At 37.6% G+C, this 23022-nt stretch overlaps 3 protein-coding genes and 1 long non-coding RNA gene across 4 annotated transcripts; 2 read left to right on the top strand and 2 right to left on the bottom strand.

Annotated features, from left to right (window-relative positions):
• Positions 1-6339: 6339 nt before the first annotated feature.
• LOC143444840 (retinoschisin-like) lies at positions 6340-7665 on the top strand. The gene is made up of 4 exons (XM_076943618.1): positions 6340-6634; positions 6712-6852; positions 6991-7160; positions 7242-7665. Exons 1-4 carry the CDS (start codon positions 6361-6363, stop codon positions 7377-7379), a joined length of 723 nt encoding a protein of 240 aa, XP_076799733.1. The 5' UTR covers positions 6340-6360; the 3' UTR covers positions 7380-7665.
• Positions 7666-8952: 1287 nt separating this feature from the next.
• LOC143444975 (retinoschisin-like) lies at positions 8953-10291 on the top strand. Its single transcript, XM_076943766.1, has 5 exons — positions 8953-9223; positions 9334-9390; positions 9505-9642; positions 9716-9885; positions 9967-10291. The coding sequence occupies exons 1-5, from the start codon at positions 8953-8955 to the stop codon at positions 10102-10104; spliced, it is 774 nt and encodes a 257-aa protein (XP_076799881.1). The 3' UTR covers positions 10105-10291.
• A 1162-nt stretch (positions 10292-11453) lies between these two features.
• On the bottom strand, positions 11454-12930 carry LOC143446444 (uncharacterized). Its single transcript, XR_013113933.1, has 2 exons — positions 12360-12930; positions 11454-12127 (listed from the first exon to the last, which is right to left on the bottom strand). It is a non-coding gene; the product is annotated as an uncharacterized LOC143446444 (long non-coding RNA).
• A 743-nt stretch (positions 12931-13673) lies between these two features.
• Positions 13674-21367, bottom strand: LOC143444828 (polycystin family receptor for egg jelly-like). The gene is made up of 22 exons (XM_076943604.1): positions 21235-21367; positions 21003-21143; positions 20748-20934; positions 20427-20629; positions 20154-20342; positions 19249-19526; positions 19051-19173; positions 18821-18970; positions 18625-18757; positions 17972-18042; positions 17511-17901; positions 17208-17404; positions 16928-17077; positions 16734-16862; positions 16507-16662; positions 16311-16435; positions 15879-16052; positions 15614-15813; positions 14590-15514; positions 14332-14526; positions 14121-14260; positions 13674-14053 (listed from the first exon to the last, which is right to left on the bottom strand). Exons 2-22 carry the CDS (start codon positions 21034-21036, stop codon positions 13887-13889), a joined length of 4317 nt encoding a protein of 1438 aa, XP_076799719.1. The 5' UTR covers positions 21037-21143; positions 21235-21367; the 3' UTR covers positions 13674-13886.
• Between the last annotated feature and the right edge of the window lie 1655 nt (positions 21368-23022).

The following is a 23022-nucleotide window of genomic DNA, read 5'->3' as shown; positions in this document are numbered from 1 at the left end:
GCGATTTACTGATTGAGATAGCATGCCAAAATATCTCAGCTACTCTACTGCATAATTTGAAACATGGGGAGTTTTTTGCCTCTCGACCTCTCGTAGAATTTAGTGACAATAATGGGACGAAATATATTGGCCAGGTTGGCACGAATGATGTTGTTTATAAGGGAGTTCAGTATGTAGAGAAATATACTCCTGGCAAAATCATGACTTTTCTTATTAATGATGCTTATTATGTGTTTGATAATTATACACTCTCTATGCGCCATGAGAACGTCCAGAAACTTTTACCTGCTCTAATTACTGTACAAGCACCCTACTCTGAAATAGATTTTTCTAACTTTGTTCATTTGTTTCCTAGCAGTGGTAACGACTTTGACGACTTATCAGGTATTTTACAAGCTGTCAGTCGCGCACGTTTGATGCATGATCAATTATACCATTTTATTGGAAGTAGAACGAATCCAGAAAATACAGCAGATATGTTATATGTACAGAAAAATATTGATAACACCTTAACTAATGTGTTTTTACAGATGATTTCTAGCATAACATCGCCGATACTTAGTGGCTTTTGTTTTATTCTGTTGATTTTGAGCTATATTTGGAGCATTGTTTTCACTTTCTGGTTTTTCAAGTTAACCTTGCCTATGTTGGTTTCCGTTATTCGTCATAAAATATATGCTTATCGTAATCATTCTGTCATAGTTCATGCTAGCCGATCTGACTTAAACAATGATAATCAAAATATCTCTGAAGATAGTGACTCAGCAGAAAGTGACGCTCGTTAACAATTAACCTCTGACCTTTCATAAATATCATAATTGGTTTGAATTGTTGCGCTAACTTTGCACAATGACTTAAAAGCATACATGTGAACGCCTTATTACTGATATATAACCAATATGAACTGTATTATACTTGTGTTTTAACATTTGTTGTGATTTGCTTTGTGTTAACCGCACTATATGGATTTTGTTATTATTACTTTGTGTTAATTATGGCTTATCGGGACTTGATTTCTATTTTGTTTCGAAATTGCTTTAAAATTTCATTTTAAAACAATTTCTAGGGGGGGGTTATGTGATAATATTGTGATTATAACCAAAACTAATATACAGATTATGTGAGATTTCAATTCTAGTACTTGTGTGTCGTTTTAGCTAAGAGTAACACGAGCCACAATCACTTCCTGTACCATTGTTGTGACGTAATATTTTCGCCTTTTTCGCATGCGTTCAGTTTATCGAAAATAAGTTTGTTAGCGTATGGCTATACGAATTAACTAGTCTGGGAATAATCAGCAATCAGCAATTTAATGCAGTTGAATATAGCTAAGCCAAAATGCTATTACATTGACTGTTAAATGAAGTACTGTTGATGTGCCAATGTTCTGTCAATTTGTAATCGTACAACGAAGAATCAATATAACCAGTTTATACAATCAACAATTTGTGCAAACTATTGAACAGTAAAATTTAAGACAAGCTCAGTGTCAGGTCGGACAACTCTGCTTGTTGGCTTTACAAGACAATCAGCTTTTAGCTGAACAGACGAGTCTAGGATTGATTAAGCAAACAACGGCCTTGAGACTCATTATATCGAAGACAATAAACATTCAGACAATCAAAGATTGTATTGGAGTGACTGGTACAGTCAAGTTCAACAACAATAACCAATCATTCCATTACAACTTCGTCTATAGTGACACTTCGCTTATAGTGACACTTTTTCCGCGGTCCCTTCAGGTTTCACTATAGGCGAATTCTACTGTAATTTTCACCACCAAATAATAACCAGTTGTGTTGCGCTACCTATAAATATGACAGTGTTTCCTGATTTATACCTAAATTTATATTTATATCTAAAATAAATAAATACTGTATTTAGTAGTATATAGCATCATGTTGATGAATGGTATTCTTGTGAGGTGGAAATCTATCAAGTCTTACATGAGCAAGTGACGATTGCAGACACAGCAAGGTAGCTACGTGCGAGCGGGTGCTGCAAAGCCTCAATTGTTTACCCACTTAATGTTCAGCAGCAGCCAAACATAGTGAATTTATGAGCGTCCGTGCAGCAATCCTGTCAGCCGGTGGCACTTGCAGATTGTCACGAGATTTTCCAATAAATCGTTGACTCAATCAATCGAACTCCATGTAAGTAAGTTACATGTCACAACACAGACTGCTTGTTATGTTCACAGTAGGCAGACACGGTAATTTTTTGCCAAATGACATTTAAGCGCACTCCTGGAAACTTTAGTAATAGAAGTGCGTTATATTAATTTCATACGGTTGTAGCATCATGAATGTGCTTCGACAACATTAACATTCGGTTGTTGTCATACGGTACAAAACTTTGCATTGTTAATTATCACTGTAGTTTTGAACCCAAAGGGATTGACGATTGTTTCGTCATATTTGGAAAGTTTCATTTTAATAACGATATGACATTACAATGCGTACGAAGCTTAATGAATAGAGGTCTGCCTATAAAATAGTTATATTTGTTCGATTTCTTGACTTGTTTCGGCGTTTTGATTCTTGCTGTTTTTCGTCGTTCAACACCATACGAATATATTTATTTTGGTTGCTAGTTTTTACTAACTTTTGACATTGGCCTAATTACTGGTTTCTTGCACAGAAAAAGGCAGAACTCTTTGCTTTGTACCAGCAGCTTGTGATAAACGACCTCGACACAAGCACTAGACGCTATAAATAAACAAGATTCGTCATATTTTGTTATACTTAGCCTGCTTTTCACGTTGCGTCCTAATGACTGATTTCCAGCGAACTGAAATGCGTCCGTCGACTGAGACAAGTTTGCCGGGTCTGGTATACAAGTGCACAACCACAGGATACCTTTGTATACTAGACCGCAATTACCGGTACTCAAACTGTAACGTCGTCTGGTTGTGCAGTTGTGTATTAGATCCAATTTCCCACCCCTTCTGGACAAAGCAATTGTGTGAGGTGGTTAGAGGCTAGCCAAGTCTAATACCAGGCTACAACACTGCAGTGCAACTCACTATTGCTTTATTTTTACACGTATAGCTCAATAATGGTTCTTTCACGTATCGTCACCGAAACTGCCGTGTCGCCAACGCGGCTGGCTTACTACGAAGTTAACACAAAGCCGGTAAAATGGACAAACGTAATCAGATAGATTATTTCACCGTAAGTAGGTCACGTAGCTCATAGCTAAAGATCGACGGGTAAGTTAGGAGAATGTGCACATACAAAGAATTGATTGACGCTACTTGGGGTTGAATTGAAGTTACATTTAGGTTACTAAGTTATAATATTGAAGTTATATTAACAAGAATCCATGAAAAACAGCTTTGAACGCGCGATATTTCCCGGTGATATAGTGACAGGCAGTGGTACATTACTGCACTAACGCGCCGATGGTGGTATCTGAGCACAAGAGCGATATAGTGCCTCAAATGCCACCATTTTTCAGAGTACTACTCAGAGGAAAAGTTGTTTTTGAAACGTTGATGTGAACAAGCTTATTGTAATCGTTAAAAGTTCGAAATCGTTCAGGCTATTTTGGTATTTTTTTGCCTTCTCGTTTATCCGGTACTGCTGGGACGATGAATTTTTACTTTAGATCGGTTAAGCAAAAATAACGGATATTTGTATCCAAGGACATGGAAGACGCTGTTTCCATTATCTTCCAAGTTTTGTCGTTATAATTATATTTTGCTATTTACCGCGCTATTACATAATGTCATACTTGCCATAAGTTCAATCTCAGTTCACGGTATAACTGCGAACTTATCGAAGAATAGTTGATTGACAACCAGTTCCGTAAACATGCTATCTACCTTGCACTTTTGAACTTTTTAGTACTAAGATATCACGATACTTGTCATCCTATTTTGTTAACATGTTATTTACATTGCATTATGAACTTGCCGAATTCGAAATAACCCCTATGTGATTGACAACTTAATTGGTAAAAATGTTTATCTGCACGATTGACCTCGTATTAACAGCATTGTTAACATAAAAATAGACAATTTTGATTGACATTTGTTTCCTTTCATTGAAAACTTCTAAATTGAAATTATCACCTGACTTGTAAAACTTCGAGTCTAAAAGTCCAAATCATTTCCTGTCATTGATAAACGCATTGCGCCTCAAGTTGGAATTCTGTTTCTTTATTATCTCCTTCAGTGTATAAATGTATCGTTGCATGCTACGATTTAGATCAGTTTTTCAGTATTCAGTTAGAGTTTTAAAGTTCAAGGAATGAGAAGATATAGATCGTAATAACTCTGTGAACAATTCCTTAATCAATGTGAAATGTAGAGTGATGCGCTTTGATTGCTAATTAATTCTTAAAATCCTTCTTATATAATAATAATATTATTGTAATTTTTAGTGTTCGTTTGAAGTAATAATGAAGAATATTAAAACCGATATTAATCAGATTCTCAGTGTTTAAAATTATATAAACTATTCAACTGAAGTTTAGGAGTTTCTAGACAGAATTCGCAACTGTCTAATTGTTCGTAAGAGTCGAATTGCAATATATTAATTTTCCATAGTTTGGTAGTTACTGTATAAAAAAATAGTAACCGCCACTACACAGACAGCACCGACCACGTAACAAAACGAGAAAACGCACAAAGTAGCCGAGACTGGAACATCGCAAAACATTACGGACAAACCAAAGGCAGAATTAGCTGAACAACGCAACGCTTCACTGCAAAGATTGCAAGGCAAATTGTGCAGAGCGACAAGTTGATGTAAGTTGCCTCAGCTAGCTTGAACTACAAACTACAAGTTTCCAGTATTTTGGCAACCTGGGGAATGTCGAAACTTATTCGGAAGCCAACTATCGTGCGATTTCGCGGCAACCGAAACTTGTATCTGGATTTTTTGCGAATCACTTGCAAAGTACCTGGTAAGCCGCTATGCGTGACTGTTGCACCTGTGTGGGCTGTGATTTTACTTCGAACTTCCTGAACAGATTCCAAACTAAATATAGTCAGATAGTTTTTAAGCTGCATCCCGCAGCAACTGGCAACGAATCACTTTTTATAGGAAACTAAGCCACAACGTTTTAATACCCAGACATGACCAATGTCCCCACGAATAATGATGTCGATGGCTTTGCTTTATATTTGTTGAAATTCAAGAAATGAAATTACATGAAACTTATACAGCAAAGCGAATCAATTTCCTTTAAATTCAACCGTGTAAGTGCACCTAAATGTTCAATGATAAGAGCTTTGTTATATGTCATATATCGATCTCGAGACTTATTTAAACTTGACAGGTACAAGTGCCGTGACGTAGCGTTTCCTGCAAAGGGATGAAATGGCAACTGAGACGCCAATGTTTTAGTGGCTAATCTTACATGTCTTAAATTGTTTTAAGACATTGCTGTAGCTTTCGTAGCAGTCAACGTTGCCATGGTTACAGCGGACAAGGAATCGCAAAATAAAAAAGGTGAAGACAAAAAGAAATGAAGATGAAAAACTTATGGTCCTCAAAAATCCCGATGATCACGGAATATTTCTTTAAATAAAAAGCTGTTCATAATTTCGGGTGACAACATATTCCCCATCCTCACCCTTGTTACCCCTCACTGGAAGGAAACTCCCTCAGGTTAAGAACCACTGTTTTAAACCATAAAGAAAGCAGATGTGTGCAGAGCGGCAATCCGCTATTAATAGCTTCAGTTATTTTGCAACCACGTAAACACAACTCTGCAACATTCAGGCAATGGCGAGAATTTTAAGACTTATTTGGACCTCGAAGGCAACCATCAGTGACGTATTACTTGTTTTATCTGCATTTTTCTATACATTTTAGAAGTACTGCGTGAATTCCTGACCATATAAAGCCACATATCTTGCTCGTCTACAGTTAGTGACGTATAAACTCTTTGTGATGCATTTTTTCACATTTGAAAGTTGGTTGGTAAATTCCTGACCAATTATAGGCACAAAATTTTGCTAAACCCGGTGTATAAATTCAGATTGTTTGAATTGATTTTCGCAAAATAACCAAACTAGTACAGTTTGATCAGTGATAACTACTGGTTATTGTAGTTTGTTTTTAAAGCAGTCAAGTCTTTATAGAAACCATACACATAAATTAGATGTCAAAAAACTTTATTTATAGAACAAAAAGTGCTTTTGACAGATAATCGTTTGAGCTGTTTTCATTGAGTGCTTATACGCTGTTTTCGTAATACACAGTAACTTGTATGAGGATAATACGTATTAGTGGGGCTTATAAGTTGATAAATAATCTATTTAATATGCAAAATAAAGTTTTCATTTTTGTACATTGGTGTAAAATTAACTTTATATTTCTTAGATTCAAGAAATTGTTTAAGTGGGAAATGTTTGTAAAATTTCTTTCCTCTTTATTCTTTCTGGTTTTCGTCACTTCCGTTCAAGGTCAAGGTGAACAAATTTGTTTGAACTTGCAACGTGAACCCCTGGAGCGTTCCTTGCCTGTCATCCACCAAGGACCTCCAGGCCGACGTGGACCCCAAGGTGCTATTGGACCGCAAGGAACTAGGGGAAATCCCGGTTCTCCAGGACAGTGTGTTTGTGATTTGACCGATGACGAGCAAAGACGTGTGAAACTTCTCATCAACAATCTTAACAGAGGTATGGAAACTGGTCTATGCTTGTCCATTAATTAAGGCAAAAAAACATCACAAACAACTTTATGTGTCTCTTTTTAGTTAAAGTCTGTCCACTTGGTATTAAAAGTGGAAAAGTTCAGGATGCTGATATGACGTCATCGTCTATGTGGTCGTCATCTTACGCAGCTCATCGAGGAAGATTGGATAGATCTGGAATCTGGCATGTTTCCTCTCAAAATAGTAAAAACATTTAAAATTTTTCTAAATTATTGGCAAAAAATCTCTTTTACTGCTTTTAAAGTTTCACAGACAAACGGGATTTGACGTCATGTGGTGACAAGATAAAAAATAATTTTTAATTTCGCATTTTTTTCACAGACAAACGAGGAGCCTGGATCCAGGTTGACATGAAAGTTAACACAACTCTGACTGGTGTCGTCACTCAAGGAAGACCCAGTACCAACCAATGGGTGACCAGATACAAGATATCATTCGGCAATTTCCCTGATGACTTGGAGTTTATTCAGGATGATGACGGAAATGATATGGTGAGTATTATGACGGCATTGTGTGAAGTTTATCTGATAGGATTTCCAATCAGTTTTCATATCACTTTAATTGTTTTACAGATTTTTGAAGGAAATACTGATCGAAACAGCCACGTGCTTAATTTGTTTCCCAAACCAATCACAGCAAGATACGTCAGACTTGTAGTGTGGAATTTTAGCGATTATATCACGATGCGTATAGAATACGTCACTTGTTGATCGAATTGTCCTATGACGTTTCCATTTCTCAAAGCTGAATATTGATGTACTTTTCCACTTCATTGACTTGCTGTGTATTAGCTTATTCATTGTTAGACTGCTTATAAATTCATGTTTTAATCAAAATACTTCCTTTATAAAGACGCTCAAAAATTTAAAAGTAAACGTTTGTGGAATATCGCACCCAGTGTGTAGTTTTTATTTAACCTTTCTTGGTGCAGCGCGACATCAGCCGCACAATGATTTGCGAACCTGTCACTTGTTAATAAACACTTTTCATGGCTGCACTGTAGAAGAAGCAATCTTTCAAAAAAACTCGGACAAATTTTTATATTGATATACAGATAGAGCAAAGGCAAAAATTTTGATTCACAAGTTAAATTACAAAGTTTTGTGGATATAAAACTCTTCAAGATTGTCTTCTTATCATAAGTTAGTTGTGCATTTGTATTTAAGGAAAAAGAAATGAACAAAAGCAAAGCAACTTCACAATGCGAGAAAGTGACAAAAGCACACTAGTGCACTCACTAAACAGCCTCACTAGTGACAAAACTGATGGCAAAATTCGTAACAAAAAGTGGCCTGTACTTGAGGTAGAAGCGCGGCTGTTTTTAGGCAAGTAATAATATCATAGAATATTCTGTAAAATGTACAGACTCGCTGCCAACAGCCTGGAGCAACTTAAAACCATAATTAGTCAACATTCTTTTGGTCGGAAAAGTGATTGTTAATGACGTAGGAACTGATTTCTTCTAAATTTACAAGTAGTTGGAGCAATATCGGAATAAATTTGTGCGAGTCGACAATCAGCAGCAAACAATTTCATTCAATTGCTGTGAAAATAAAATCCTTTAAAAAATGTCCAGTTTTATCGCAATTTATGACAAGATCACTACATAGTGTATCATATTTTTAGCTTCATACTTATTAAATAAAAAAATGGTTTAATATTTTTCCTAAAATGTCTTAGAAATCATTTTTAAATTCAAGCAGAATAACAAATCTGCATCAGGTTAATTTTAAGACGACAAACAACAACTCTTTGATATTCGAGAAATTTCAGAAACTTCGACTTATTCGGACTTAAAAAGCGTTTGTCAATGACGTAACAGTTATGTAAGCTGCATTTTTTCTAATCTTAAAACTCTTTCAGCAAACGCATGACCAAATTTAAACGCATACTTTGCTAAGTAGTGTCTTTATAACCAGGTGGTTTAAAAGAAATTGTTCAGATCAAAGAGAGATTACAGCTGGGCTGACCATTTTAAAGAAATCCTAAAACGATATTGAAGCAAAAATCTAGGCTAAGTTTTAAAAAGCTGCTGTTTCTAGCAAAGAGACTATTTCTAACAGATTGGCCGCATTGAGTTGTTGTTTTCATAATCGTTTATATTTTCCCTTATAATATAAAAACTTTATTGTCATAAAGGTGATATTTAGAATTTGTACATATCAGCATAGCTTTTTGTTTAGTAATTCAACTTTATAAATAGCTTAGTTAATTTGCAAAACAGACCTTTAATACAGTTGTATTTCAAAAAAAATTAACTTGATATTTTTCATGTTTAGCAAGATGGCGCTTTTTATCCGAGTTCAATCTTTTTTTATCTTTCTGGTTTTCGTCACTTCCGTTCAAGGTCAAGGTGAACAAATTTGTTTGAACTTGCAACGTGAACCCTTGGAACGTCCCTTGCCTGTCACCCACCAAGGACCTCCAGGTCGACGGGGACCGCAAGGTGCTATTGGACCGCAAGGAACTCGGGGAAATCCCGGCCCTCCAGGACAATGTGTTTGTGATCTGAGCGAAGTTGAGCAACTTCGCGAAAGGCTTAATGACGTTTCCGGTAAGTGACGTCATAATATACCACTTTCCGCTCAACAAGGGTGTGGTTTCCGTTTTCTTTTTTTCAACAATGTTGGTTCAACAAAGTTTTAATTTTAATTACTTTATAAGGTCGGTATGAAAGAGTTGAACATATAATAAGGAATGTCATGGACCATATCGGCAGAGGTAAACAACAAGTTGAATTGAGTTTTTCAGATTTAAAATTTATGAATATACCATATCATTAAGTTTATAAGATTATATAACAAACAATAAATTTAACGTCTTTGTTTGTTGAAGTTGAAGCTTGTCCTCTTGGAATCAAAAGTGGAAGAGTTCAGGATGCTGACATGACGTCATCGTCTATGTGGTCGTCTCATGCAGCTCATCGAGGACGATTGGATGGATCTGGATATTGGATTGCTTCTAATCGAAACCGTAAGAAAATCTCGAGGAAAACTTCTAATTTAAAAACAAAAACTTGGAAATTGATTATGTCGTGTCTTCACAGACAAACGAGGAGCCTGGATCCAGGTTGACATGAAAGTTACCACAACTCTGACTGGTGTCGTCACTCAAGGAAGATCCGATGCCAACCATTGGGTGACCAGATACAAGATATCATTCGGGAATTTCGCTGATGACTTGGAGTTTATTCAGGATGATGACGGAAATGATATGGTGAGTATTATGACGTCATTATGTAAAGTAGATCTGGTAGGATTTCCAATCAGTTTTCATATCACTTTTATTGTTTTACAGATTTTTGAAGGAAATACAGATAGCAATAGTCACGTGCTCAACATATTTCCTCAACCAATCACAGCAAGATACGTCAGATTTGTGGTGTGGAATTTTAGCACACTTATTTCCATGCGTATAGAATACGTTACTTGTTAAAAAGTGTGACGTGAAAATTTGAAACTATTTCTATCTGAAACGTGTGGTTACTAATCGCTTTATTTCCTGGCTGTATATTTGTTGCTAAACAAGAAAACTGGGTAAAATTACATTTATGACGAGTATTTGAAACTTACCAGCAATTGTAAACAAAAATTAATAAACTACAGCTTACATGGTGTTTTATTTGCGGAGGCAAACGCAAGATTTCAATTTAATTTACATTAAATTCTTGTGTCAATATAACTCGAAGTCTTATAAGAGTAGTCGGCAGATGGCAGGTGTCCATTTAAAAAATACAGTGCTGGAATTTAAACATCATCATAAAGGATAGATATGGGTATTCTAGTGAATATTTTCAACTAATTTCGAACTTGGACGCTTATTTTGCAATCTGAATCTCTAAATTTCTAAAACCATGTGGTTAACCAAACCATAAGTTCTGTTCAGATTATGGGAAGAGTAATCGACAATATTATTTAGTTGGTCCAATTATCGATTGTCAAGATCACGTTTAATACGCTGAGTTACTTTGTGACGTATAAATGTTTGGTTTATTAAACGAAAGTTGCGTATTTGTAAAATAAAGAACAAACAAAGATCAAAGCAACTTTACAACGTTAAAATAAAATCAGCTGGTTACTACACAGACCGTGTAACGAACAAAGTAAACGCACAAAGTAGCCGAGACAGGAACATCGCAAGACGTTACCGCAAACCAAAGGCAGAATTAGCTGACAAACGCGACGCTTCACACACATTTATGACGAGTATTTGAAACTTACCAGCAATTGTAAACAAAAATTAATCAACTACAACATACATGGTGTTTTATTTGCGGAGGCAAACGCAAGATTTCAATTTAATTTACATTAAATTCTTGTGTCAATATATCTCGAAGCCGTATAAGAGCAGTCGGCAGACGGCAGGTGTCAATTACAACAAATACAGTGCTGGAAATTAGACGCAATCATAATGAATAGATAAAGATTTTTCTGTGAACAATCTAAACTAACATCGAACTTGGACGCATACTGCCGGTATACAGCTTGGCCGGTAATAGGCCTACCTACTGTTGTTGCAGCTTTTTCCACAGTTAAGTCTTTACGGAAAGTCTATCCTTATACGAGCTGCGTAACTGGTTGCTCAAATTTATGGCGGTAGAGAACCTTACAGACAGGCTACTATAGCACAAGTATGGCAAAAATTAAACAACTCCTTCGCCACATCTTTAATTTTCCACTCTGGCGTATCTGGCAAACTTTCATAATGTACAGGCCACAAGTCCACTTGTATTTAAGTTGTGTTCGTGTAACCAGACTTTTGCTGTAGGCTACCAGACGTCCACATTCAATCAATCATTTTATTTTTCGTCATTGACGCGGTGGGGACGAAAAAACAGTGCTAGTTGCTCATAACATGCGATAATGCACGTGAACAAGTGACAGAGCCTAGATGGCTTAAAACATGCAGGAAAATAATGGTGGTGTCAAGGTGCTGATGACAACTAGCACGACAACTAAACTCAATAACACAGTAAAAAGAAGCTAAAACTTCCATATTTAAAGCCAGGTTATCCAGATTATGGCAGAAGAGCAGGTGATGTGTTCAAGCAAAAGATTGTTGATTCTTTACAACTTCAATGCTGTACATCAGTGGATGGGAAAAGAAAACCCACCGTAAAAGAAACCCCATCTCAGGCGGACGCCCGGTTTCTTGTGGCCATATATGGTAATAATATTGGGCGTTGGTGTCGAGCCCTGGATTGTTCAGAACAATTTCACACCGAGGATGATCTTTGAATAAATCTGATAACGTTGCTGCTCGGTGCATGATGAAATTTTTTTTGGCATCTGTCGTTGAGACATCGACAATGACGTACCAGCAAGACATGTCATCATGTTGCTGTTAGGTGGTGTTGTTGACAGGGAAAACCTTTATGTAGAGCAGATGGATCGAACGATGTTGGTGGATCATTTTTCAGCCGAGAAACCGGATCCGGAATTAGTGCAACGACCACGATCTAATAAAATATATAAAAACACCAGAATTATCACAATAAATTTATTCGGAGTCTGTTTTAATTTCACTTTTTAGAAAACGTGATCACAGCAATCAGTCTCTAAATGCTAATCAGGCAAAGTAATCCTGCACATGCTGGATGCTTAGAGGTTTATGGTTAAACTTCGACAACTGCAATACAAACACAAGAAACGAAGTTTAATGGTAACTAGTTGCTACTAACTTGTACATACTTGGTCATTCGTCACTAGATGGATTGCATCCCTGAGTGTGTTCCAACATCAGAAGATTGGGATGCTGCCTCCGATTCCACTGCAGCCACGATCGGCTGCTTCCTTCATGTTCGAGGCAATAAGACAGAATTTGGGTCCTCGCAGACTGGTCGGTTTCACTTGCTGTCCACTTCTTGAAAGAAGGTTTGAAAACTTTTCTGAGAATTCAACTGAAGACCATTTAGTAGGAGTCGATACGTAGTTTAGGATTAGGGGTGTACACTTTAAATGAACTTGAATGCTTTAGAACCAAGTCTTAATCCATTCAAGTTCAGTTTTTCTTTTTCCGATTTATAAAATCGGTTTTCCTTCAAACTTAAACGCATTTATTGCAACGCGCAGCCGAAATATTTGTTGAATTTGACTTCACATCGCGATACCAAGCACTACACGTGTCGCCATGAATTTGACTGCGTTTTGACATTTGTCGCTAAATTCTAACCACAAATAACTTTGCAGAGCTATTATAAAGCGTTTTATGAGCTTCAATTTTGAATTTCAACTTTAATTTTGTAAATTTTAAACCGTTTTGAAAATAAATTTCGAAACTTTGGATCCGAAATAAATTAATTTAGCGAATAATAGTAGAGTATTTTGGTCTATACACCCCTAAAATAATAGTTAGTATGTAACCATCTAAAAAGATTATTCAATTGAATAACTTTGATCTATTCAATTAAGTTATTATAAGAGTAAGTTATACGCCATTTGATCGGCATTTATATATCAATTGAGAGAGATTAAAGTCTCCAGAATTGGGATGATGCGACACTTGGCGGCACTAATTAATTCAATAATTATGTGGATATACAGCGCAAAGAGATTGAAAAGTAACTCCCTATCTTTAAACACAGAGCCTGTAATTTAAATAAACTTTAAAATGTGTACAGGGTGGAGTTTAAGTTAAAATTTGATAAAGCAATCATCATTCGCCACCCGCTTCTCAAACCACCATTTCGCTTTTCGTTAAAGTTGGAACGTCCACTTCCCTGAGAGATTGGTGAGTCGTCCGTGTCCGCATGAGTGACCAGCCAGAAGTGATGACGTGGCACAGAGGGATGTTATTCTTTGGGGTTGGCAAATGGATTAATTCTACTCTACCAAGTCTACTTGAACTTGAAAAGCGAGTATCTGACGAGTTACGTCTTCCGTGCAACGGGAATTCCTCATCATATCGGTTAAGGGGTTTCCAGGCGGCTTAGGAAGCTGGTGGCAAATGCTGATGGTCAGAATAATAGATTTTAAATCAAATTTCTTGTTATACACGTTTCCTTAAAATTATTTTTATCAAAATTGTAGCTTTGAAATAAATTACAAGTATTTTAAAGATAGGAAGTTATTTTTCAGTATTGTTGTAGAATTGGAAACGATACCGTACCGTACCATACCATACTATACCAATCATATAAAATATTTCTTCGCTTAAAATAGTAAACTACACAGTCTACTGTAAAAAGCATTTTGACTCGGCAGCTCTTCAAGTCAGCCTCATGGAGAAACACGTTGTTTGATGAGTCGCATTTCTATATTCTCCTGCGTGTTTATCTTGCGATTGGTTCTCTCACGTGTTGGAGAACGATAAATGGGATTGGTCAGTTTTTCTCTCTTCTGTTTTCTCCTTATTGCGTCACGATTAACGTAAGAGCGAGGCCTCACTTCAGGAAGAAATAAATCATAAAAACGCGTTCAAAGCGCTCACTAAATCATAGTTTTGATAAGAACCTGATGGTGGCAAAGGAGGAACCCAATCTCGAAGATCGTGTCTCGGATTGTTTAGTACTGAGAAGTAAGCAATCATGACCACTTTCAAAGATTCAAGAATTACGACTGTTTCGATGAAAGCGCTCACGAACGAAACCAACCTGAAAGTTGATCAAGTGTTAGCAGGTGTGACGTAATCTTAACGGTTCATTATTTGGTAACAATTGCTCACCAATCTCTGCAGGTTTCAAGTCCATACGTCATGCCGTACAGTACACAAATCACAGTCGACGTGACCATAACTGCTATGATATAAAACCAGGCGACGTAGATGGAAAAGTGGACAATGGCAAGAGGATCTATCGTGTTTGGATCAATTTCCAGGATTGTAAATTCTTGCTGCGCTTCAGCAGCAGACAATGGCGGCCTGGATATAAACAATTTTATTTCACGAACAAACTGATTTCAACAAAAACAACCAGCGCTATACCTCGCCGATGGCTTGACTACTGATGACGTCAGTGCTTTTGATGGCGATGACGTTGTGGCCGCATTTTTTACAACGCGCGAAGACTTCGACATTTTCTTTTGTGAAGACGTCATACCTTTCACCAGCGATGACGTAATGGCAACATTTCTTGCAACGCGCGAAGACTTCGCTTTTTTTATTTGTGAAGACGTCATGACTTTCACCGGCGATGACGTAATGGCCACATTTTTTACAACGCGCGAAGACTTCGATTTTTTCTTTTGTGAAGACGTCATACCTTTCACCGGCGATGACGTAATGGCCACATTTTTTCCAACGCGCAAACGTTTTGACTTTTCCTTTAATGACGACGTCACACTTTTCACCGGCGGTGACAAAGCAGCCGCATTCCTTTCGACGCGCGACGGAATGTATTTTGTCCTTTTTGATGACGTCACACTTTTAGCTGGCAATGACGTAGTGGGCGCAACTTGTTCGACGCGCGACGAGGTAGGTTTTTTAGTCATCGACAAATCTCTTAATTTTCGGGGATTTTTCTCTCGCCTTGTCTTTTCGTTTATAATTTCAAATTTTCCCGCGAAAATTGGCGGCTGTTTCATGACGAGGTTTGGGACTTCTTTTGATGTCGATGGACGACCATTGTCGTCTGGAATATGTTGACCAGCGTTTTTTCTTTCTTGGTCAACTTCCGCAGCGTTGACTTGTGACGTATTTCTAGTGTTTTCTTTCATCGTGGTGCCAGTAATTTGGACGTCATGACTACGCACAAATGATGTTTCTGCTTTATGCTGCCCTCTGGTGGGTTTTGTGGATTGTAAGTTCTTGTCAGGGTTCAGTTTTTCGTTTCCTTTTCGTCGTTGGGCGTGACGAAACAATAGGCTAATAAGAAACGGCCCGGGAAAGCACATCAAAGCGCTCTCAATACCTTTATGACAGAAAACAACGAAACTGTTAAGACTTGAGCAACCTGATTAGTTGAAAGACATAAACATCTGGTCTTTCAGTGACGTTTGACTGAACTTACCGACGACAATGTGAGACCACTTGAAATAGTAACGCCCAAATGTCAACACATTTCCATCCACTGCATAACTGTGGCCATGAAACATCATAGATGTTAACATGATCATGAAAATGAAAAGAAAGCACGTTGCCACTCTTTCCACCCTCGTCATGACGTATTGCTGCCAAGGCCTCATGCCATATATGGAATACCAGACGTGTCTGAAAATGATAAGATTATGAGATGATAATATGGCACAGCGTGGTGAAATCAATGAGCAACATACCTGTCTTTAAAGTGGTTTTCACACTTTAAGAGGAACAATTTATTAGATATTTGCAGTTCCTCTAACGTGGTGCCACGGAATGTATATTCCAGGACGTCGCTGAACCTGGTACCGCATAGAAAGAACCAACACTCGTTTGTTTCCAAATCTCGTACAATCATACGTTCCAGATACCTGACGTATAACTTGCAATAAATAACTAATTCATGCAAGAGTTTTAAGTCGGGCTAAGCTTTCACTACACACTGCACCACTTGCACACAACTTAAAAATGAACAGTCGAAGGTTAGCATCAAAAGATGAATTTGATTCATTTAATAAACTTAACTTTAGGGCCTAGTTTGAGATTCATATAACTTTTCGGGTTAAAAATACCAGGACCGTTTTAACTCTAATTCATACAACTGCAGTTAACTTGTCACTAATTCATACCATTCAGGACTGCTCCCTCCGTCATTGCGCCACATCCTGACTGCTTTGATGTCGCCCAAGCTACGTGGTGTGGTTATAAGGAACGATTGCACGCTACCCACGGATAGCACGTTGTCGTTTTCTCGCTAAACAAACAATCAATCATTATGACGTCGCAACCAACTATCATACATCATGGCAAACGTCATCATTGTACTTGTATGACGTGAGCATTGCTTCTTTGTCTTTTGCCCAGCAGTCTCATGCAGACAGTCGCGGTGGTACCGGCGTTTGGACGACTACCGGTATAAATTGTGACGTAATACCGGTATTGGTCGTTTGGTGAGTTGTCAGCAACTTCAATGAAGAGTCCCTTCAATATTTTTAATATTAAAATTTGATAAATCATTTCATGAAGTTGACAATAGTTTGATAACTTTGTACTTTTTTCTCCGCATTTTTATCTTTATTTCTCGCCCATATAAGGAGAAGAGCGCAGATGACGTAAAGAGCAGATAAAACGATGATGATCACTGGATTTTGTTGGAATTGTTCCCAAAGATTCCAGGAAACCTAAAAACGATTCAATAATTGACAATAAGAACTAAAAACGTCTACTATTTCATAAACATCTTTACTTGGTCATAATTGATCTTGTTGGGAAACACAAGAAGATGGGAAGCGTAGATAATCTGAGGAATTGACTCCTCTCCGCTCCTCTTAAACCTGTTTGGTGTGACCTGGTCTACATCACATTCACAATTAACTGTCCCAGCGTTTTGATGGACCTGATGATAATAAAATCACTTTGCTCATAATGCTTGGAATGATTAAAATAATAAAAGTTAAATTAAGAATTGCTTTAAATTCTGCTTCAAAAATCTTTTATGATACAAACATCGACATCAAATGTATGACCTTGCAAGAGCCCTCGCCCCAGTCGCGCATTCGATCTTCCCAGTGCAAGCAGTTCAGTATGAATGACGTGAATGTCACGTTGATCAAACTTCCAATGCGGTAAAATCCCGCACCGAGATCAACAAACACTGTGACGTTCAGTTCGACTTGTCTGTGCGGAAGCGAATTTTCGGAAATCGACCAAGTGTACAAAGACTCTGAGAATAAACGCGACAAAAAGTTGCAAAAGTGCAAAAAAATAATTAGAAAAGTGCTGATCTTTAGAAACATAAAAATCGTGACTCTTATTTTCTGTAAACGAACCCTTTTCGTGAAACTCTTTCTTTATTTTGAAAGAGCCTTGGTCGGTAGTTTCCAGGCTAATTGTACAATTTTCAATTTTCTGATCCATGTTTTCGACATGAATTGTAAGAAAGAGGTCGTTTCCATCTCGTTTGTAGAGCTTCCAATCAAACAAAGCCCAACCTGCGGCTTTGCTGTGACAACCAGCCACGTCGCATTCACTCTCAACCCTCATTGTTATGTTTCCTTTACCAGGCTGTGCTGGCAAGGGGAAGCCAATTGTTTGATTTTTGGCCTCGTTGCGACTGATCGGGATCTCGTTTTGCCATCCCGTTGTCATGGAGACGGACGTGACTTGTTCGACTTTGTGGGTTCTCGTGTTAAAGTCGATGGACGAATCGTAGGTGAAGACCTGGAAATCATGAAATCGTCTCATTATCACGTTAAATCGCTTAAAATAAAGCAAATTAAATATATTTTGCCTCGACATTGATGACTTCATTGCTCAGTGTCTGTATATTTGGAAGTCGAAGCGAAGAGTCATTGAGTGGATCTGAAAAAGGTTTTTCGTTATTCTACGTTTCGCTCGAATTAAGCCACTAATTAACGTCATAGAGTTAAAATCGTTGCAAAGCGCGGCCTACTGAGGAAAATAAACGACAAATAATGAAGCCAAATTGCCTAAATATTGCGAAGCCGATTCCACAAAACTTATCCTACAACAAAAACTTGCCAAATATAATTAGTTATGTATTGTTTGAAGATTAAATAAGACAAAACACAAAAACGATAAAATTAATTAAATGACATTTTCAACGTCATGACAATGACAAAAATCAATCTTCTAGTTTCTGAATTTATTTTTGTTAAAAAATTAACTTTTCTAGGCATCGTCTTACAGCTTAGCGCTTGTCACAAACGAGTCTGGCCAATAATTGTATTAGCAACTGCGTTTAAAATTCTATTTTTAAGCCGCAGAGTCGGCGTTTGAACGCAAAATTTAAAGCGCATGTAGAGTAATAAAATTAAACGCAGCCAACGATTTCAGAAAAGATCATGAAACAAAACTCGTCGGGTGTCGCACTCGAGCTCAAAGTGGACAGCGAGTTCGTCATTCCTGCTCAATAAAACTTACTTATGACGTCATTGTTTAACTTGAGGAATCGTCCTTGAACGGATTTTGTTTCAAACGTCATCGTATCCTCTCCTGGTACCAATGACGTCATAAGCAGCTTGCCCAGCCGGGTCATTCGCGAATTTTCTTTGATCTTTGCAATAATTGTCATTGAAGAGTTGAATTGTTACGTCAGTATTATTATACAAGTTGTTACCTTGAAACGAATTTCGTCGGAAAATTCCATCAAATGTGACGTAACGACAACGCATGAAGCCGCAATTGACCTTATGACATCATCATCGCCCTCGCTAGAATGTTTATGAACGATGAGCTCTAATCGGTTCAAAGTTCTCACCAATTGGTACTGAAATTATAAAAACCAATTAAGTTAGCTGTGTTTAGTTTTTAAGTCTATCACATTAACTTTTCTATTTCTGCTCTTACAACGTGATGTTCATTTGCAACGCCAAAACTTTCCGTAAGGTGGCGTAGTACATCAGCTACTTGCTTGGCCGAAGTCAGCGTATTTAGCGGATAATCCACGGTTCGATCTAATATCGTAGTTATCTGTTAAACGAAAGAACAATGAAGGCACTTGAAGTGGTCCATCCATAAATAGATACTATGACGTCATAAACCTACCAGAAACGGTTTGAGAATCTTTGCTGAAGACAATGGCGGTATAACCTGCGCCGTCCTCTGCAGATTGTGGCTCGAAATCGCGTAAAATACGTCACTAGTCAGGTGTTTGTTGACGTCGGGAGTTTTCCTCAAAGTCACGGTCAAGGTTTTCTCAGTGCACGAGTGACGAAGGCCGCATATTGCGATCGAAATTGTGACGTCAGAAACGAAGTCCTCTGACGACAGTGTGAGGTCATAGAGGTTCGGATCGCAACTACTTTGCAGAAGATTATCGTGGCCTGAAAATATTTCTATGTTAGATTTTAATCTATTCATAACTTCCACTCTACAAACACCGCATGACGTGTTGTAAGTGCAAGAGTCATGTTTGTTAAAAGTTTTGCCAACCTGATGTGGCCACGGACAGTTTTCTTCTTAAGAGTAAACATTAAAAAATATTATTAAATAATCTTATTATTAAGTATTGAGGTTACTAACGCGAAAACAAATCGCCATTTTTGCTTCAGCACAAAAAAGCGCAAATTAATAAACTAGGGAAATATTTCCTCATCGTTGTCTTATACATCAGGTGTGTTATTTGATTTAAAGCATTTTAAATCGTAAATTAGCGTTTTTTTTTAAATCAAAGTTGTAAGCCGTTTGATATTTGATATTTAATTTTATAAAATATATTGAAAAAGGTTTAAAAAATATGTCTGGTACAAAAATGTCTCAAAACATATTTTCACTTCAAAAACTTTCTTGTTGTCGATTGCCAGGTTTTAGAGCCCGTGGAAAGTTAAGTAATAAACAAAAATATTCACATCCTAATTTACCTGAGTTTAGGTTCAGCCTACCATGGGTTAATAACTACAACATAATTTTAATCTTAGCATTTCTGTACTTGCTACAACATGAGGTTTTACCTTTTTCCTTGACAGAGAACTTGAACTTCAAAGAGGCTTGGCCTTGTGCGTAGCCAGAACAGGTGACGTTAAATTTTGTGATAAAAGCGATTCCACTTCTGGGTGTAACCCTGCAACTACCTCCGCTAGGTGGTGACAACGGGTTAAGGATTAAGGTTGCCGATGCCATGTCACCGTCAACATTGTATCCTGGATGTCAAGTTCAAAGTTTAATTTCATGATGGTCTACTTTTAATTTATTGATGACGTCAAATTTATATAAAGGGGATTCACCTATTTCTGTGACGTTTGATGACGTGCTAATTATGTTGAGTATCGAATTATTAAGTTTACAGAATCGTCGGTTCTGGCACAAACTTAATTGTTGTCCGGATTTCAGTGACAATACCCAACTGTGACGTGTACAATCGTCACAATCTAATTGGAGAATCATTGGCTTGTGTGGAGAAAACAATTTCCCGCAATTTGACCTGCACCTGAAGTTAAAAAAAAACGTTAAATTTAAATGGAACTTGATTAAAAAGAGTTTCTAGGTTAAAGAATATAAATTTTAAGCTCATGGAAGTAGGAAGAAAAAAAATCTGCATAACTCGCCTTAAAGTAACATTCGGGATTGAAGTTGATTTCATAACAATTGTCTGGTCGGCGAACGTTTCGTCATAATGCGGACCCGATACGATTAGCCTGACGTAATAACGGTCGTTTCGCACCAGTTTGTCCATGGAAATTTCCATGACGTCATCGCCAGTAACATAAAGAGTTTGCCAATCAAAGCAGGAACCTTGGAAGTGAAAAATAAAAATTCAATTTTTGATCAAAAAAATCTAAAATGAGGAAATCTTTTCAAACCTTTTCTTTGTATTTTTCCAATCTCTTTTGTCATTGGAAGATCTTCTTGTGTGACGGCACAAAACCAGTCAAGTTAGATATTTTCCTCGTGTTTGTTAAAGTCAATTGAAGACTCAAATTTTAAAATATTTGTGTTCATTCCTGTGCAAAGAGATTAGGCATTTCAGGATAATATTTCTTGTAACGGGAAACAGCACAATTTAAACATAGAAATCTAATATTATCGACTCACCAGCCTCGACCACATCTCCTCCCTTGATTAGAAAATTTAATTTTCCCTTGGGAATTTCTACCAAGGTAAAGTCATCGCCCTTTTCTATTACGTTTAATCTTTCGTCAGAAGTGACGTTGACGTTGACCTTTATGACGTACATCCCAGGTAACAAGTCATCGACTTTTATTACAAGCTCTGGTTCAACTGAGCTCGGGTTAAGTTGAACTTCATCGCCTATTTTTGGGATGTCTATTTTTGACGTCACTCGGTACGCTCGCCATTTGTAATCAACGGAGAATAACTCTCGAACGCATCTGAAGTTAAGGTCCACGCTTAAGACCAACTCTTCAACCACTTTCAAAGGTTCGTCGAGTCCACCGCCAATTTTCCCGTCGCGAATTCTCACGCTCTCCAAGCATGACAACGGTAAAGCTTTCGGGACATATCCAACGAAACGAAACGATTGTTTTTCGTTTCTGATGAGCACGACGACCTGCCGAGCTTCGTCGAAAACGCTTTCGTTTTTAATTAACATGTAATGTTCGGCATCAAAAGGTAGATTTGGCAAACCCACATGTTTATATTTCGTCTTTGAAATCGTCAAAGTCAAATTCTTCGCTGCATTTTCGTCGATTGTTAAATTCATTTCGTACTTTCCCACGTCACCTCTGATGAGTATAAATACCTCTCTACGGGTTTCGTATTCAAATCCCCGTGACGTAATATATACGTCGTGGATCTGTGGCAGCGCTTCAAAAGATGCCGATGACGTCAATTCAGAGATATTATTTGTAGCTGTTGCCACAGCTTCGTAAATATCTGCTTGAGGCAACGTTGCCTCTATCGCCATCGTGTGGCAATCACGTGGACAGACTTTAGTACTTCTGAAGACCGACAGGCTGGTTCGATTCGATATGATGTCGATTGCAAGATTTACCGGAGCTCCTGAACTAACTGTCACGCTTATGACGAAAACATTGGGTCGAAGACCAACGTATTGTTTCGTCATAACTGTAAGATTTTTGATCTTTTCGGAGAATATGACTGGTTTGAAATACGTCACAGAAGAAACATGGTTTTGCAATAATAATACGACGTCATGTTTTCCCGGTCCAACCAATCGTTGCATGGTTGAGTTCAGTTCGAACTTGATAGTTTCGTTCGACAAAATTTTCTTCTTATCAAACGTTTGTGACGTCTGAAGCTCGGTTATGATGACGTCATCCAACATGAGAGCGTAGGAGATGGGAAAGTAATATTTGTGGTGGAAGATGAGTTCAGTTGAGTCTGGATATGTTTGGAAATTGTTTTCTTGGAGAGATATTTGTAATTTTGAAGCCGATAAAAAGTCTTCCACGTAAAGAACCAGGTCTGGAGTTGCAAAAGTTTTTAAACTGCTACTTCCACCGATACGGCACTTTGCAAAAACCAAATACTTTCCCGGATACTCGAATGACCGCTCAGCTGTGAGAGTTTTAGTTGAAAATCCAGTTTTGGAATCATTGTACGAAATCTCACAGTTGAGGTTGAACTTGCTTGCTCCGGTCAGTGTGGCAACGAACTGGACTTTCTGTCCGGTTTGAACGTGTGTGCTGGCGGTCATTAATCGGAAACCTTAAAGTGACATTTAAAATATAAATCACTTTTTTACAACATCACATAAATGTAAAAACGTAAACGTAACGTAACGTTTAATAACGTAAATCACATTTGTACAATGTTAGTACAGCTGATGCATCACTGTATTCTGCAGGCAGTGTCCTTTCAAAGAAACATTCAAGGTGAGCAGATTTTTGTTTAAAAAAG

Source organism: Clavelina lepadiformis, chromosome 2 (genome assembly GCF_947623445.1).
Source record: "Clavelina lepadiformis chromosome 2, kaClaLepa1.1, whole genome shotgun sequence".
Classification (NCBI taxonomy): Eukaryota; Metazoa; Chordata; class Ascidiacea; order Aplousobranchia; family Clavelinidae; genus Clavelina; species Clavelina lepadiformis.
Note: the sequence above shows the minus strand (reverse complement) of the source record. Positions and strands in the feature narration are given on the sequence as shown.